Source organism: Amphiura filiformis, chromosome 11 (assembly GCF_039555335.1).
Source record: "Amphiura filiformis chromosome 11, Afil_fr2py, whole genome shotgun sequence".
Taxonomy (NCBI): Eukaryota; Metazoa; Echinodermata; class Ophiuroidea; order Amphilepidida; family Amphiuridae; genus Amphiura; species Amphiura filiformis.
Genome location: NC_092638.1, coordinates 41,306,198 through 41,323,738, shown reverse-complemented (window position 1 = coordinate 41,323,738; position 17,541 = coordinate 41,306,198). Strand labels below are relative to the sequence as shown.

The window sequence follows — 17,541 nt, the reverse complement described above, 5'->3', positions numbered from 1 at the left end:
TATTAACAATTTTAGTTTTGAAAATCGTGTTCTACTAGAACTTGTGAATGTGATCTCTACAAATTTGAAAGGAAAATGAGAAAATTTGAGTGATATTTACGATTATTTGCGCATAAACAAACGAGGTCAGAACGCGGTTAGCAGTCGGTACCCTTTATCTCGTTCAGCAGACAAAAACGACAACCAACGGGCATTTAAATTTGAGCTATCTGTAGTTGATAGCAAAATCACACGAATCCGACAAACACCAAAATGACATAAAAAAGATAGAGAAATGTAAAGGCTTTATTTCAAAGTTTGTTTCAGCGTCATACGGTATTCGGTTCTTGAGATATTTCAATTTTAATATTACCCATGTAAATCAATGCAGGAGCTCTATAGACACCGGCACCAGAATCGAGCAAATTACGGCATGTCTCGCCAGATTTTCTTTTTGTATAAAAATCGGCACTAGGCCGAATGCAAAGCTATAAAGAAATGTTAAAATGACGAAGCTGACCAAAATTGCTATCTTCAGAAGATAGCAAGCAAAAAAAAAAAATTAAAAAAAAAAAATGATATTAAAAAAATAAATAAAAAAAAAACATTGGCTAGCACGCGTTGTAGATGATGATTCAATACGGCGAGAAACGGCAAAACTGCATTGCTCGCTCAGAGAAAAATCGGTTTAGGCCAACTGCAGAGCTATAAAGAAATGTAAAAATGACGAAGCTGGCCAAAATTTAAAACGGCACTTATAAAGCAGAGATTATCATCTGCCTGTTTCTTTACAGTTACCCCCCCCCCCTCCTTTTTTTTAATAGCGCGGCATACCGTAAAACCCCGTCTACAAGCATATAGTGTGCTTCTGATAAAAGCTACATTAATCCAGTCGCCATTATGGAGTTTGAGCAAATAAATTACGGATCCAAGCATATACAAACAAGTATTATTTTAAGACCGATCTATTGTATTGGTATATTAACGCTTGCTTCAAATTAATTAAGCTTTTATAAAAAACCCACTATATATGCTTGTAGATGGGGTTTTACGGTATAGGCAGAATGCCGATTTTTTTAAATTCGGGCAGAGTAACCGTGCGCGTTTTAGGATTTTTCGCTATATCTACTGAAGATAGCATTTAGAATCTCATCCCTAGTCATTGCAAATAGGGTGGTAAAGCATTGGAACCGATTACCAGAGCAAGTAGTGACTGCACCCACTGTGGCATCTTTTAAGAAGAATTTGAGAGTCCTGCCGATAGGAATGAAGGACTAATCTACCAAGTATACCAAGTAAGTAAGTATCTTTCTACTCTAGAAGTAATGTTTTACATTATTTGCTCTAAATTTTACTTCATCATGTAGCGGCGAGTTTTTTCTTTCTAATACATCAGTCCCGATCAGAAAGTTTACAGCGATATTACAGACTCATCACTTTCCGCATCTGCCTGTTTCTCTATTTTTACCCCTTTTTTAAACAGCGCGGCATATAGGCCGAATGCCGATTTTTTTTATTCGCGCAGAGTAACCGTGCGCGTTTTAGGATTTTTTTTTTCGCTATATCTGCTGAAGATAGGCCTAGCATTTAGAATCTCATATAGTCCCAAATTAACGCCTATAGTCCCAAATTAAACCAAAACAAACTAATAATGATATTAAAAAAACAAAAAACAAAAAACATTAGCTAGCACGCGTTGTAGATGATGATTCAGTACGGCGAGAAACGTCAAAACTGCATCGCTCGCTCAGAGAAATATCGGCATTAGGCCGACTGCAGAGCTATAAAGAAATGTAAAAATGACGAAGCTGGCCAAAATTTAAAACGGCACTTATAAAGCAGAGATTATCATCTGCCTGTTTCTTTATAGTTACCTCCCCCCCTCCTTTTTTTTAATAGCGCGGCATATAGGCGGAATGCCGATTTGTTTTAATTCGGGCAGAGTAACCGTGCGCGTTTTAGGATCTTTCGCCAGATTTTCTTTTTGTATACAAATCGGCACTAGGCCGAATGCAAAGCTATAAAGAAATGTTAAAATGACGAAGCTGACCAAAATTGCTATCTTCAGAAGAGAGCAAGCAAACAAACAAAAAATGAAAAAAAATAATGATATTAAAAAAAAAAAAAAAAAAAACATTGGCTAGCACGCGTTGTAGATGACATTCAGTACGGCGAGAAACGGCAAAACTGCATTGCTCGCCAAGAGAAAAATCGGCATTAGGCCGACTGCAGAGCTATAAAGAAATGTAAAAATGACGAAGCTGGCCAAAATTTAAAACAGCACTTATAAAGCAGAGATTATCATCTGCCTGTTTCTTTACAGTTACCCCCCCCTCCTTTTTTTAATAGCGCGGCATACCGTAAAACCCCGTCTACAAGCATATAGTGTGCTTCTGATAAAAGCTACATTAATCCAGTCGCCATTATGGAGTTTGAGCAAATAAATTACGGATCCTAAAGAAATGTAAAAATGACGAAGCTGGCCAAAATTTAAAACGGCACTTATAAAGCAGAGATTATCATCTGCCTGTTTCTTTATAGTTACCTCCCCTTCTTTTTTTTTTAAATAGCGCGGGATATAGGCGGAATGCCGATTTGTTTTAATTCGGGTAGAGTAACCGTGCGCGTTTTAGGATTTTTCGCTATATCTACTGAAGATAGCATTTAGAATCTCATCCCTAGTCATTGCATCTTTCTACTCTAGAAGTAATGTTTTACATTATTTGCTCTAAATTTTTACTTCATCATGTAGACTCATCACTTTCCGCATCTGCCTGTTTCTCTATTTTTACCCCTTTTTTAAACAGCGCGGCATATAGGCCGAATGCCGATTTTTTTTAAATTCGCGCAGAGTAACTTCCGTGCGCGTTTTAGGATTTTTTTTCGCTATATCTACTGAAGATAGGCCTAGCTTTTAGAATCTCATATAGTCCCAAATTAACGCCTATAGTCCCAAATTAAACCAAAACAAACTGTCGCAACATTTGACATTTTAATTTGATTCTCAGTAGATATAGCACCAGTAGGCCATAATTCAATTCGAAAATATATATCTCGCGCAGCGGACAATGAAAACATAGGCCTGCATTTTATTTCAGATATTAATATTCAGTAGGTAGAACAAAAACCACATGCAATTAAAATTATAAACCAAAACAAAACGTAGCAACATTTGAAATTTTAATTTGATCTTCAGAAGATAGCACACAAATAACATGATTCTATAAAATATCGCTTTAGGGTTCATATACCACTATAAAATCCGCCTGTGAAGCGGTTTCCGGTAAAAGTTTACCACGCCTATAGTCCCAAACTTTGCATAAAAATTCTAGAAAATCGGTACAATATTAACAATTTTAGTTTTGAAAATCGTGTTCTACTAGAACTTGTGAATGTGATCTCTACAAATTTGAAGGAGGAAAATGAGAAAATTTGAGTGATATTTACGATTATTTGCGCATAAACAAACGAGGTCAGAACGCGGTTAGCAGTCGGTACCCTTTATCTCGTTCAGCAGACAAAAACGACAACCAACGGGCATTTAAATTTGAGCTATCTGTAGTTGATAGCAAAATCACACGAATCCGACAAACACCAAAATGACAAAAAAAAGATAGAGAAATGTAAAGGCTTTATTTCAAAGTTTGTTTCAGCGTCATACGGTATTCGGTTCTTGAGATATTTCAATTTTAATATTACCCATGTAAATCAATGCAGGAGCTCTATAGACACCGGCACCAGAATCGAGCAAATTACGGCATGTCTCGCCAGATTTTCTTTTTGTATAAAAATCGGCACTAGGCCGAATGCAAAGCTATAAAGAAATGTTAAAATGACGAAGCTGACCAAAATTGCTATCTTCAGAAGATAGCAAGCAAAAAAAAAAAAATTAAAAAAAAAAAATGATATTAAAAAAATAAAAAAAAAAAACATTGGCTAGCACGCGTTGTAGATGATGATTCAATACGGCGAGAAACGGCAAAACTGCATTGCTCGCTCAGAGAAAAATCGGTTTAGGCCAACTGCAGAGCTATAAAGAAATGTAAAAATGACGAAGCTGGCCAAAATTTAAAACGGCACTTATAAAGCAGAGATTATCATCTGCCTGTTTCTTTATAGTTACCTCCCCCCCCCTCCTTTTTTTAATAGCGCGGCATACCGTAAAACCCCGTCTACAAGCATATAGTGTGCTTCTGATAAAAGCTACATTAATCCAGTCGCCATTATGGAGTTTGAGCAAATAAATTACGGATCCAAGCATATACAAACAAGTATTATTTTAAGACCGATCTATTGTATTGGTATATTAACGCTTGCTTCAAATTAATTAAGCTTTTATAAAAAAAACCCACTATATATGCTTGTAGACGGGGTTTTACGGTATAGGCAGAATGCCGATTTTTTTAAATTCGGGCAGAGTAACCGTGCGCGTTTTAGGATTTTTCGCTATATCTACTGAAGATAGCATTTAGAATCTCATCCCTAGTCATTGCAAATAGGGTGGTAAAGCATTGGAACCGATTACCAGAGCAAGTAGTGACTGCACCCACTGTGGCATCTTTTAAGAAGAATTTGAGAGTCCTGCCGATAGGAATGAAGGACTAATCTACCAAGTATACCAAGTAAGTAAGTATCTTTCTACTCTAGAAGTAATGTTTTACATTATTTGCTCTAAATTTTTACTTCATCATGTAGCGGCGAGTTTTTTCTTTCTAATACATCAGTCCCGATCAGAAAGTTTACAGCGATATTACAGACTCATCACTTTCCGCATCTGCCTGTTTCTCTATTTTTACCCCTTTTTAAACAGCGCGGCATATAGGCCGAATGCCGATTTTTTTTTTATTCGCGCAGAGTAACCGTGCGCGTTTTAGGATTTTTTTTCGCTATATCTGCTGAAGATAGGCCTAGCATTTAGAATCTCATATAGTCCCAAATTAACGCCTATAGTCCCAAATTAAACCAAAACAAACTAATAATGATATTAAAAAAAAAAAAAAAAAAACATTAGCTAGCACGCGTTGTAGATGATGATTCAGTACGGCGAGAAACGTCAAAACTGCATTGCTCGCTCAGAGAAAAATCGGCATTAGGCCGACTGCAGAGCTATAAAGAAATGTAAAAATGACGAAGCTGGCCAAAATTTAAAACGGCACTTATAAAGCAGAGATTATCATCTGCCTGTTTCTTTATAGTTACCTCCCCCCCCCCTCCTTTTTTTAATAGCGCGGCATATAGGCGGAATGCCGATTTGTTTTAATTCGGGCAGAGTAACCGTGCGCGTTTTAGGATCTTTCGCCAGATTTTCTTTTTGTATACAAATCGGCACTAGGCCGAATGCAAAGCTATAAAGAAATGTTAAAATGACGAAGCTGACCAAAATTGCTATCTTCAGAAGAGAGCAAGCAAACAAACAAAAAATGAAAAAAAAAAAATAATGATATTAAAAAAAAAAAAAAAAAACATTGGCTAGCACGCGTTGTAGATGACATTCAGTACGGCGAGAAACGGCAAAACTGCATTGCTCGCTAAGAAAAATCGGCATTAGGCCGACTGCAGAGCTATAAAGAAATGTAAAAATGACGAAGCTGGCCAAAATTTAAAACAGCACTTATAAAGCAGAGATTATCATCTGCCTGTTTCTTTACAGTTACCCCCCCCTCCTTTTTTTTTTTAATAGCGCGGCATACCGTAAAACCCCGTCTACAAGCATATAGTGTGCTTCTGATAAAAGCTACATTAATCCAGTCGCCATTATGGAGTTTGAGCAAATAAATTACGGATCCTAAAGAAATGTAAAAATGACGAAGCTGGCCAAAATTTAAAACGGCACTTATAAAGCAGAGATTATCATCTGCCTGTTTCTTTATAGTTACCTCCCCCCCCCCCTTCTTTTTTTTAAATAGCGCGGGATATAGGCGGAATGCCGATTTGTTTTAATTCGGGTAGAGTAACCGTGCGCGTTTTAGGATTTTTCGCTATATCTACTGAAGATAGCATTTAGAATCTCATCCCTAGTCATTGCATCTTTCTACTCTAGAAGTAATGTTTTACATTATTTGCTCTAAATTTTTACTTCATCATGTAGACTCATCACTTTCCGCATCTGCCTGTTTCTCTATTTTTACCCCTTTTTTAAACAGCGCGGCATATAGGCCGAATGCCGATTTTTTTTTAATTCGCGCAGAGTAACTTCCGTGCGCGTTTTAGGATTTTTTTTCGCTATATCTACTGAAGATAGGCCTAGCTTTTAGAATCTCATATAGTCCCAAATTAACGCCTATAGTCCCAAATTAAACCAAAACAAACTGTCGCAACATTTGACATTTTAATTTGATTCTCAGTAGATATAGCACCAGTAGGCCATAATTCAATTCGAAAATATATATCTCGCGCAGCGAACAATGAAAACATAGGCCTGCATTTTATTTCAGATATTAATATTCAGTAGGTAGAACAAAAACCACATGCAATTAAAATTATAAACCAAAACAAAACGTAGCAACATTTGAAATTTTAATTTGATCTTCAGAAGATAGCACACAAATAACATGATTCTATAAAATATCGCTTTAGGGTTCATATACCACTATAAAATCCGCCTGTGAAGCGGTTTCCGGTAAAAGTTTAATACGCTTATAGTCCCAAACTTTGCATAAAAATTCTAGAAAATCGGTACAATATTAACAATTTTAGTTTTGAAAATCGTGTTTTACTAGAACTAGAGGTCAGAACGCGGTTAGCAGTCGGTACCCTTTATCTCGTTCAGCAGACAAAAACGACAACCAACGGGCATTTAAATTTGAGCTATCTGTAGTTGATAGCAAAATCACACGAATCCGACAAACACCAAAATGACATAAAAAGATAGAGAAATGTAAAGGCTTTATTTCAAAGTTTGTTTCAGCGTCATACGGTATTCGGTTCTTGAGATATTTCAATTTTAATATTACCCATGTAAATCAATGCAGGAGCTCTATAGACACCGGCACCAGAATCGAGCAAATTACGGCATGTCTCGCCAGGTTTTCTTTTTGTATAAAAATCGGCACTAGGCCGAATGCAAAGCTATAAAGAAATGTTAAAATGACGAAGCTGACCAAAATTGCTATCTTCAGAAGATAGCAAGCAAAAAAAAATAAAAAATAAACAAAAATAATGAAAGGCCTAAAAAAAAAAAAAAAAAAAAAACATAGGCTAGCACGCGTTGTAGATGATGATTCAGTATGGCGAGAAACGGCAAAACTGAATTGCTCGCTCAGAGAAAAATCGGCATTAGGCCGACTGCAGAGCTATAAAGAAATGTAAAAATGACGAAGCTGGCCAAAATTTAAAACGGCACTTATAAAGCAGAGATTATCATCTGCCTGTTTCTTTATAGTTACCTCTCCCCCCCCTCCTTTTTTTTTAATAGCGCGGCATACCGTAAAACCCCATCTACAAGCATATAGTGTGCTTCTGATAAAAGCTATATTAATCCAGTCGCCATTATTGAGTTTGAGCAATTAAATTACGGATCCAAGCATATACAAACAAGTATTATTTTAAGACCGATCTATTGTATTGGTATATTAACGCTTGCTTCGAATTAATTAAGCTTTTATAAAAAACACTATATATGCTTGTAGACGGGGTTTTACGGTATAGGCGAAATGCCAATTTGTTTTAATTCGGGCAGAGTAACCGTGCGCGTTTTAGGATTTTTCGCTATATCTACTGAAGATAGCATTTAGAATCTCATCCTAGTCATTGCATCTTTCTACTCTAGAAGTAATGTTTTACATTATTTGCTCTAAATTTTACTTCATCATGTAGCGGCGAGTTTTTTCTTTCTAATACATCAGTCCCGATCAGAAAGTTTACAGCGATATTACAGACTCATCACTTTCCGCATCTGCCTGTTTCTCTATTTTAACCCCTTTTTTAAACAGCGCGGCATATAGGCCGAATGCCGATTTTAAAAAAATTCGCGCAGAGTAACCGTGCGAGTTTTAGGATTTTTTTCGCTATATCTACTGAAGATAGGCCTAGCATTTAGAATCTCATATAGTCCCAAATTAACGCCTATAGTCCCAAATTAAACCAAAACAAACTAATAATGATATTAAAAAAAAAAAAAAAAAAACATTAGCTAGCACGCGTTGTAGATGATGATTCAGTACGGCGAGAAACGGCAAAACTGCATTGCTCGCTCAGAGAAAAATCGGCATTAGGCCGACTGTAGAGCTATAAAGAAATGTAAAAATGACGAAGCTGGCCAAAATTTAAAACGGCACTTATAAAGCAGAGATTATCATCTGCCTGTTTCTTTATAGTTACCTCCCCCCCTTCTTTTTTTTAATAGCGCGGCATATAGGCGGAATGCCGATTTGTTTTAATTCGGGTAGAGTAACCGTGCGCGTTTTAGGATTTTTCGCTATATCTACTGAAGATAGCATTTAGAATCTCATCCCTAGTCATTGCATCTTTCTACTCTAGAAGTAATGTTTTACATTATTTGCTCTAAATTTTTACTTCATCATGTAGCGGCGAGTTTTTTCTTTCTAATACATCAGTCCCGATCAGAAAGTTTACAGCGATATTACAGACTCATCACTTTCCGCATCTGCCTGCTTCTCTATTTTACCCCTTTTTTAAACAGCGCGGCATATAGGCCGAATGCCGATTTTTTTTTATTCGCGCAGAGTAACCGTGCGAGTTTTAGGATTTTTTTTCGCTATAACTACTGAAGATAGGCCTAGCATTTAGAATCTCATATAGTCCCAAATTAACGCCTATAGTCCCAAATTAAACCAAAACAAACTAATAATGATATTAAAAAAACAACAACAAAAAACACATTGGCTAGCACGCGTTGTAGATGATGATTCAGTACGGCGAGAAACGGCAAAACTGCATTGCTCGCTCAGAGAAAAATCGGATTAGGCCAACTGCAGAGCTATAAAGAAATGTAAAAATGACGAGCTGGCAAAAATTTAAAACGGCACTTATAAAGCAGAGATTATCATCTGCCTGTTTCTTTATAGTTACCTCTCTCCCCCAACCCCCCTCCTTTTTTTTTTAAATAGCGCGGCATATAGGCGGAATGCCGATTTGTTTTAATTCGGGCAGAGTAACCTTGCGCGTTTTAGGATTTTTCGCTATATCTACTGAAGATAGCATTTAGAATCTCATCCCTAGTCATTGCATCTTTCTACTCTAGAAGTAATATTTTACATTATTTGCTCTAAATTTTCTTCATCATGAAGCGGCGAGTTTTTTCTTTCTAATACATCAGTCCCGATCAGAAAGTTTACAGCGATATTACAGACTCATCACTTTCCGCAACTGCCTGTTTCTCTATTTTTACCCCTTTTTTAAACAGCGCGGCATATAGGCCGAATGCCGATTTTTTTTTTATTCGCGCAGAGTAACCGTGCGCGTTTTAGGATTTTTTTTCGCTATAACTACTGAAGATAGGCCTAGCATTTAGAATCTCATATAGTCCCAAATTAAACCAAAACAAACTGTCGCAACATTTGACATTTTAATTTGATTCTCAGTAGATATAGCACGAGTAGGCCATAATTCAATTCGAAAATATATATCTCGCGCAGCGGACAATGAAAACATAGGCCTGCATTTTATTTCAGATATTAATATTCAGTAGGTAGAACAAAAAACCACATGCAATTAAAATTATAAACCAAAACAAAACGTAGCAACATTTGAAATTTTAATTTGATCTTCAGAAGATAGCACACCAATAACATGATTCTATAAAATATCGCTTTAGGGTCCATATACCACTATAAAATCCGCCTGTGAAGCGGTTTCCGGTAAAAGTTTATCACGCCTATAGCCCCAAACTTTGCATAAAAATTCTAGAAAATCGGTAAAATATTAACATAACAATTTTAGTTTTGAAAATCGTGTTTTACTAGAACTTGTGAATGTGATCTCTACAAATTTGAAAAGAAAATGCGAACATTTGAGTGATATTTACGATTATGTGCGCATAAACAAACGAGGTCAGAACGCGGTTAGCAGTCGGATGTAAACACGGGAAAATGTGGCCTTTTTTTTAGCACTAATTTTCTCAAAATTAGTCGGACCTAAAATGTGTAGTCATTTTCAGAAATATTATGTAGAATTTTGTTCTCGTTAAGATGATATCAAATATATATTTCAAAGTTGGACGTAACTCGACTTATGGCCAAAACGCGACCCCTATTTAGCACGTAAAGTGTATGGAAACCTTTTTTGTGGTATGTACCCTTTATCTCGTTCAGCAGACAAAAACGACAACCAACGGGCATTTAAATTTGAGCTATCTGCAGTTGATAGCAAAATCACACGAATCCGACAAACACCAAAATGACATAAAAAAGATAGAGAAATGTAAAGGCTTTATTTCAAAGTTTGTTTCAGCGTCATACGGTATTCGGTTCTTGAGATATTTCAATTTTAATATTACCCATGTAAATCAATGCAGGAGCTCTATAGACACCGGCACCAGAATCGAGCAAATTACGGCATGTCTCGCCAGATTTTCTTTTTGTATAAAAATCGGCACTAGGCCGAATGCAAAGCTATAAAGAAATGTTAAAATGACGAAGTTGATTCAAAATTGCTATCTTCAGAAGATAGCAAAAAAAAAAAAAAATAAATAAAAAAAAATATAAAAGAAAGGAAAAAAAAAAAAAAAAAAAACACACTGGCTAGCACGCGTTGTAGATGATGATTCAGTACGGCGAGAAACGGCAAAACTGCATTGCTCGCTCAGAGAAAATCGGCATTAGGCCGACTGCAGAGCTATATCTGTAGGTAAGCAATTATGCTCATCATAAAAAGCATGATTGACTTAAGAAATGGTTTTCTCATTTTTTTATATATTTTGGTCTATTTCCAATTTTAGGCATCATTTTGTGCAAATAGGCGGTTGTGAATTTTAAAAAGTTCATTTTGATGCCTTATATGGTCAATATCTACAAAAATAAGGCCAATATAAAAACTAAAAAACTGTTTTTGGAATGGCGCCTCAAGATTAAGAAAAAAGCAAAACACAAATTTTTGGAAAGAGTGTTTTTTTGTTATGATGTACCGAACAAAAATTGCCAAAAATTCACTTTTTTGTGATTTTCTTCATAATTGTTGTTTTTACACCAAAACTGTACTTATATTGAGATTCATTGATGTCTTGCCTTCATACAAATGTATACTTTTACATGTCTTGCGTGAATAATTACAAAGTTATGGCACTTTTACTACATGCGTATCTGAGAGGAATACACAGCTACCGGTACCTTAAAATTTAAAAGTGCTCCTACAAAAAGAGGAATATCCCCCTATTCAAGGATAAAAAAATATGGCAGCCCGCAACAAGATCTTGTGTTCGGTTCTTTTGGCTATTTTATCGTGGGGATTGTACGACATTCTCACCAACTTTGAACCTAATGGTTGTGCTATGACGTACATGTTTGAGTATCCCAAGTACCTGGTAAATACAAGTTTTAAATAATCGATGTTTGCATTCTCTACTCTCGTAGTACATACAGGGACTGATTTTTTTGGGGGCGTGTATTACTATTAGACTCGCTTGCCAGTCTCGTGTACGCCATTTGTACACTGAGACTGGCTTATGCCATTTTGTGTGTCAATGGGATTTACACACTTAAAGGAGGATTTCGTGATCCTAGCATCCTCTTTTTATGACATTTATCAGTAGATATCCACGAAAAAAGCTTATTTCCAAAATTTCAGTTGATTCCGATTTTGCGTTTGCGAGTTATGCATTATGTGACTATTCTGTCGGTCGAACATCCGGGCTATCTCTAGTCTCGGGCCCAAACTGCATGTGGTGCACGGTTTGTTGTGAACAACAGAAACCGGCTGTGAAGGAGGCTACATAGCGATGTTGCTGGAGTGGCATTCAATTTCGGAAAAAACGACACTCGACCATGGAATTTAATTTTAAGTTTGTCAGTATATAAACGGTAAATCAAGTAAGTTTCTTTCACTCCTAAGACTTAGAAACGCTTGTTTGATTCCACTGACTATTTGCGATCGAAATTTACATAACACCAATGACAGAAATCATCAACAAAAATCGAATCAGGGACTTGTTTTCACTCGAACATCATCAACCGGAAGTGATGTGACACGGACCGACAGAATAGTATTATACTGCTCCATAGACAATGTGCACCAGAACGAAATTCAAATTTGGCGATATTTTTGCTAAACGAATTAATCTGCAAGAAATATTTGGTACATAAACATTATGTAGCCAGAGGTATCCAGTGGTGTAAAAATCTCAACTTTTTTGGGAAAAGTGGGGGATGAGGCCAGTGTTGGAGGACTCGGGACTCGGACTCGGACTCATTGTAAGTCATTGTAAGGTATTGTCAATGATGGCCGCAGAAAAGTGCAGTTTTTAAAAACACAAACAGACATTTGCCAATAACTTCGCTAATTTTTTAAGTTAAATAATCACCTTTTTAAACAAAATAATTTCCATGTGAAATATCCTACTTGAAAATTTTGTGAACATGCCTATCGTCGATGCTTGAAGTTTGGATTTCTTAAATGCACAGTGCATCCCTATCATTGCATTGTCCAAAATAATCAAACCCAGAACAAAATATTAATTTCTGACATGATTGTGTTCTGGGTCTGAACTGTTTCCATTCGAAATCTTGATGGCAAATTGGACAAAAGAAGCACATGGTCCTACTTCACAGTTTTTTAATCCCCTATTCATGTTGCATGAATCACTTTATTGTGGATCATCCTTTTGATACTTGAGCAAGCGGAACAGTTTTGACAGGCCTTTTGTCTACCTCTCTCTGTTTGTAAACAAACAAGGAGGTCGAAATTGTCCTCCTTGTCGAATACTGAAAGTCGATCAGCGTAATAGTACGGCACTAATCATTGCCTATGTACCGCTGCAAGACTTCAGGTCCGTAGATGTCATTTTGTTTATGATAAAGCTTCTGTGAATCTTTGGCGCGTTATTCAAACCCATGCTTTGTAAGGAACAGTGTTCGAAATAAGCACTTATCCTCTTGTCCTCTTGTCCAAAAATCACTGGGGACAACAACCATATTGAGCTTATTAAGTACCTATCCCCTGGACAACCACTATTTGGATTTTTTGCACTCAAAAACATGACATATATATTTTGGGGATAACCAAAATGTTTTGAGGACAAGCAGAATTCATGTTTTAATGCTGTCCTCCGGACAACCTCCATATTTTCCTTATTTCGGACACTGGTAAGGAATATTAGCACTCTGTAGGTGATATTTCATTTTCATGTGCTCCGATATCGTTGTTGTACCTCCAGCAGGGCTAGTGACCCGTGGCGTACATGAAACCTCCCTATAGGCAAACGCGTTGAAAATATATGTAACCCAACGCACCACGCAATTGAATAGCAGTTGTGAAACGACCACTGGTCAGCAACTTTTTTTAAAAACATTAATAATTCAATTATTAATTGCCTATTTGTTGATCGAAAACCTGGGATCGAAAAGTCTATCCTCACTGATTTTAGACGATGGATAGAACATGGAGCTATCTCAAAACGCGTCAGAATCAGTGAAGCATGACACCATGTAAAGAAATGGAAATTCGGAACTAAGCAACGCCAATCTCGACGGGTATAGTGCCTGAAAAAGTTGCTCAAATGTAAGGCATGTCGGCAAATTTAACTTTGCTCTGAAGATCTAAATTCATCAAAATAAAATTCAGTAACATTAAACTACACAAAGAATTGATGTAATACGTTTGAAAATTGGCAATGATTGAGTGACTGAAGTACATGTAGATAGTTCCACATTCTATCTTCTATCCACACAATAATCGTATCGTCGTGGATAGTAGATAGATTTCTCGATCAATCTATTTGTCGTAATATTTACAAAGAAAATGTATTACACATCTTACTTCTTACCAGGGTGTGGTACTTGAAATTTACATCAATTTTCATAATCTTTACACAATCAGTAAATATACTCACTGGCATGCCAGACCTACAAATTGCAATGTACCGCTTGTCTTGGGTCACTGAAATTCCAGTCTAGTAATTGGATTCCTTGCCCCTATAATATACCTAACTTTTGTTACCAGTGTGTTATTAGTTTTTGAGAAAAGTGCAAAAATAGTCACAAATTTATCGAAGGGTGTAGTACCCCTTAAATCCACCAGGGGAGCTGTTTTTTTTTACTTCACCCAATAGTTTCTCAGAAGTCTATTCATAGATTAAATTATTAATGAATGAAATTATGTTTATCTTTGCAGGATGTGCCTGGTCTTCCAGAAAATGTTCAAGAAGCCTACCCACGCTATTCTCTTTATCTGTATGGTGAAGGAAGATATGCACAAGAATCTACTATTAAATCTAGGTAAGTTCAACATAATGTAACAAATAACAAACACAGTTTCATCTTGATGAGCATGGCAGCACCAGTAATTAGTTTAATACCGGTACACCAATTGTACAACTTGTACATAATAAATCATTCTTTGCATCTTTTACAGCATCTTTTACATTTCATACATGAGAGCCCATTGATCCTTTTAATTATTGACCATAGAGCTGTATATAATTAATGTTATAGACCTATTCTAGTCCTTATATCTCTAAAATTATTTGAAGGGCCAGCTAGATGGTTTAGTTAAAATAAATCTATTTTTTAAGCTTGTTCTTCTCTTGTAAACATTACTGTATGTCCATGCACTATTTTGTACCCCAAGGAAGCAGAATATTAATTAAATTGGGCCTCCATGTGTAAAATAAAGTCTGAATAATAAACGGTGGCCAGTCTTTCCAGAAGAGAAAGCTGCTCCTTGGCTACATCACTGCCACTGTCTGACATGATTATGTATTAGCATTCCACAATTTTTTGGAGATTGTACGTACTAGTCACCAAGTTACATTTTAAGTAAAATTCTGCAATCAAACTACCGTAAAACCCCGTCTACAAGCATATATAGTGTTTTTGATGAAAGCTAAATTAATACGAAACAAGCTTTAATATGCCAATACAATAGATTGGTCTTACAATAGTACTTGGTTGTATATGCTTGGATCTGTAATATATTTGTTCAAACTCCATAATGGCGCCTGGATTAATTTAGCTTTCATCAGAAGCACTCTATATGCTTGTAGACAAGGTTTTACGGTATTACAGGAAGCAGAGGAGAGTGAGAGTAGAAATGGACAAAACCTTTGGTTGAATGACTGTGATCTCACACGTCCGGCCTTCCTACTGGAGTTTCAGGCCAGCTATAATCACCTCTGATATGAGAGCCCAAACTATACATGGAAATCATCATCATTAAATATGAGATTGTGAATAGGACAAAATTCACCAAAAGGTTGAGTTATTACTTGTCTTTGAATTTCATATTTCAGAAATCTGAATTTGCAAGGTATCCCTGTATTGTTTGTTCCTGGCAATGCTGGCAGTTATAAGCAAGGTAGGTGTAGAATATTCAGTAACTGAAGTCAAGTAGTGAGCTAATGAGATCCAAAGAGTTATTAATCCTTGCAAATATATTATATCATACACTAGAAACATTGTCAGTAATAGACAATTTCAGCAATTCCCCAAAACCAAAACTTTGTCATCAGATCTTCAATGGGCACTCTTGAGGATTGTGACACATGTCAAATATTCGCATTTAGGATTCATGTGATAACATTGGTTTCTTTCACAAAGAACTTTGTGGAATGCAAAAATGGTAAATTATGCAACATTCAATATGGCCGCACAGCAACAAAAATGCAAAATTATTATGCCTAAAGGCAACTAAATGAAATTTGACCCCTGCATAATTGACCATTTGGTTTTATGCAAATTGGCCTCTTAACCCTGTGGGGACTGGGGTTCTCATAGAAATGCTTTGTAGTGAAACAATTGTGTTGCAGTTAGTTTCAAGTTGATGACAGGTGATGCTTACATGTATATGTCAGTCAAAGTATGAAATCACCCACCACTTATTGCAACAGAGTCTATTTCATATGTATCCACCTCCCAAAAGCTCACACAAAAACATTTCAAAAATCCCGGAAAATCCAATTGTGGAAAATTGCCTAATTTGCATAAATCCAAAACCATACCGATGTATTAATCTCGTCATAAGGATTCAGAAAAAGTATAGTTTGACATATCTCCGATGTACAGTTCTTGAGTTATAGGGGAAAAGGTCAAATGACAAAATTTGGATTCCATAGAGGAGACAAATTAGAAAATTCTGATTTTGTTGAAAGTGGTCTCAGATTAATCCCCTTGCAATCTTTAAAAAAAATAGTTTGCCATAGCTCAGGCCCATGTGAAAAGGTTACCGGTCCAAACTTTTAGAGCTTTTAAACGGGAAATAAAAAGTTGTCTTGCCTACTCTTCTACGCGTGAAGCCTTGAGTTACGTAGAACTATTAACTAAAGCATGTTGAAAATGGGTATCTTGTTACTACAAATCAAGTATGCTAAATACGTTGGTACTAAATATAATGCACAGAATAGAACTTTGGCTGGTGCTTTGTAAGTGATTTAATAAATAATGACAGATTGACGATGCATTCGTGAATATTTAAAAATTTGCTTTGAGCTTTAAAAAGTTACCGGCCAGCCCAGACAGGCTACTTGACTCCCAGTCAGGAAAGTTACTGACCTGGCCAAAAAGTTACAGGCCAACGGCCGGTGGCTGGCGCTGATTTTGAATGCTGCTCAGATATCTCAGAATACCCAAGGGTGCCAATTAGGCACAAATTGTACCTAAGTTTACACTCAAGTTCTATCGGACTATCAGGCCTTTTTTGTTTATTAATGGTATATATATAGTGAGAATATCCATGCAAGCCTTATTACAAATACATTATATTGACTTGTTAACAAAAACAAAAACCCTGTTCCACAGGCCCAACTGACCCAGATTTGAGTTTTGGGGATTTAGTTTTGTATGCATGTAAAATTTGCCTGGAGGGAACATCTCTATAGATTTTTAGGATCATTTGCACACAAAAAAACCACAATAAAAACAACAACACTTCACATTTGTGAATAAAATTTGTGTATGATTTGTTTTTACTTTCAGTGCGGTCTCTTGGATCTGTTGCTCTGCGCAAGGCTGCAAGGTTCAGTTTTCACTTTAATTATTTCAGTGTGGATTTCAGTGGTGAATTCAGTGGGTTGTATGGCCCAGTCTTGCAGGAACAAACAGGTCAGTCAACATCTTTGTTTATGCCATTTTTCACATGATGTGGTAGCGACGTCAGTGTGTATTTCATTGGGTGCAGCCTCAAATTGCAGCATAGATGCCTGAGCTTAAACGACTGCTTCAAGGCATTGACGTCACTGCTATATCGGGTGAAAAATGGTATGATTGGTTAAGTAGACTTGGGCTATTAGATTAAAATAGAAAATGACTTTCTCATGCATCTTGTTGATGACCTTCATCAGATCGTTGTCATGTGCATGAAACCTGGTATGGCATACTGTTTGACCAGATAGGAGTCCAATGATATTGGACTTGTTTGTAAGTTGTTTCTTCAGTCTTTAGTGCAGTGATCCGGTTC

The 17,541-nt window shown here is 36.4% G+C and overlaps 1 protein-coding gene across 2 annotated transcripts in view; it reads left to right on the top strand.

Moving 5' to 3' along the window:
- Nucleotides 1-11,325: 11,325 nt before the first annotated feature.
- Nucleotides 11,326-17,541, top strand: part of LOC140164849 (GPI inositol-deacylase-like) — a 50,523-nt gene continuing 44,307 nt past the window's right edge. For both annotated transcript variants that reach the window (XR_011860591.1, XM_072188226.1), the window contains exons 1-4: nt 11,326-11,458; nt 14,263-14,366; nt 15,380-15,444; nt 17,061-17,186. Coding sequence is in view for 1 of the 2 variants with exons in the window: in XM_072188226.1 (XP_072044327.1) it covers nt 11,327-11,458; nt 14,263-14,366; nt 15,380-15,444; nt 17,061-17,186 (427 nt within the window). In the remaining variant the exon portion in view is untranslated. The remainder of the gene's footprint in view (nt 11,459-14,262; nt 14,367-15,379; nt 15,445-17,060; nt 17,187-17,541) is intronic.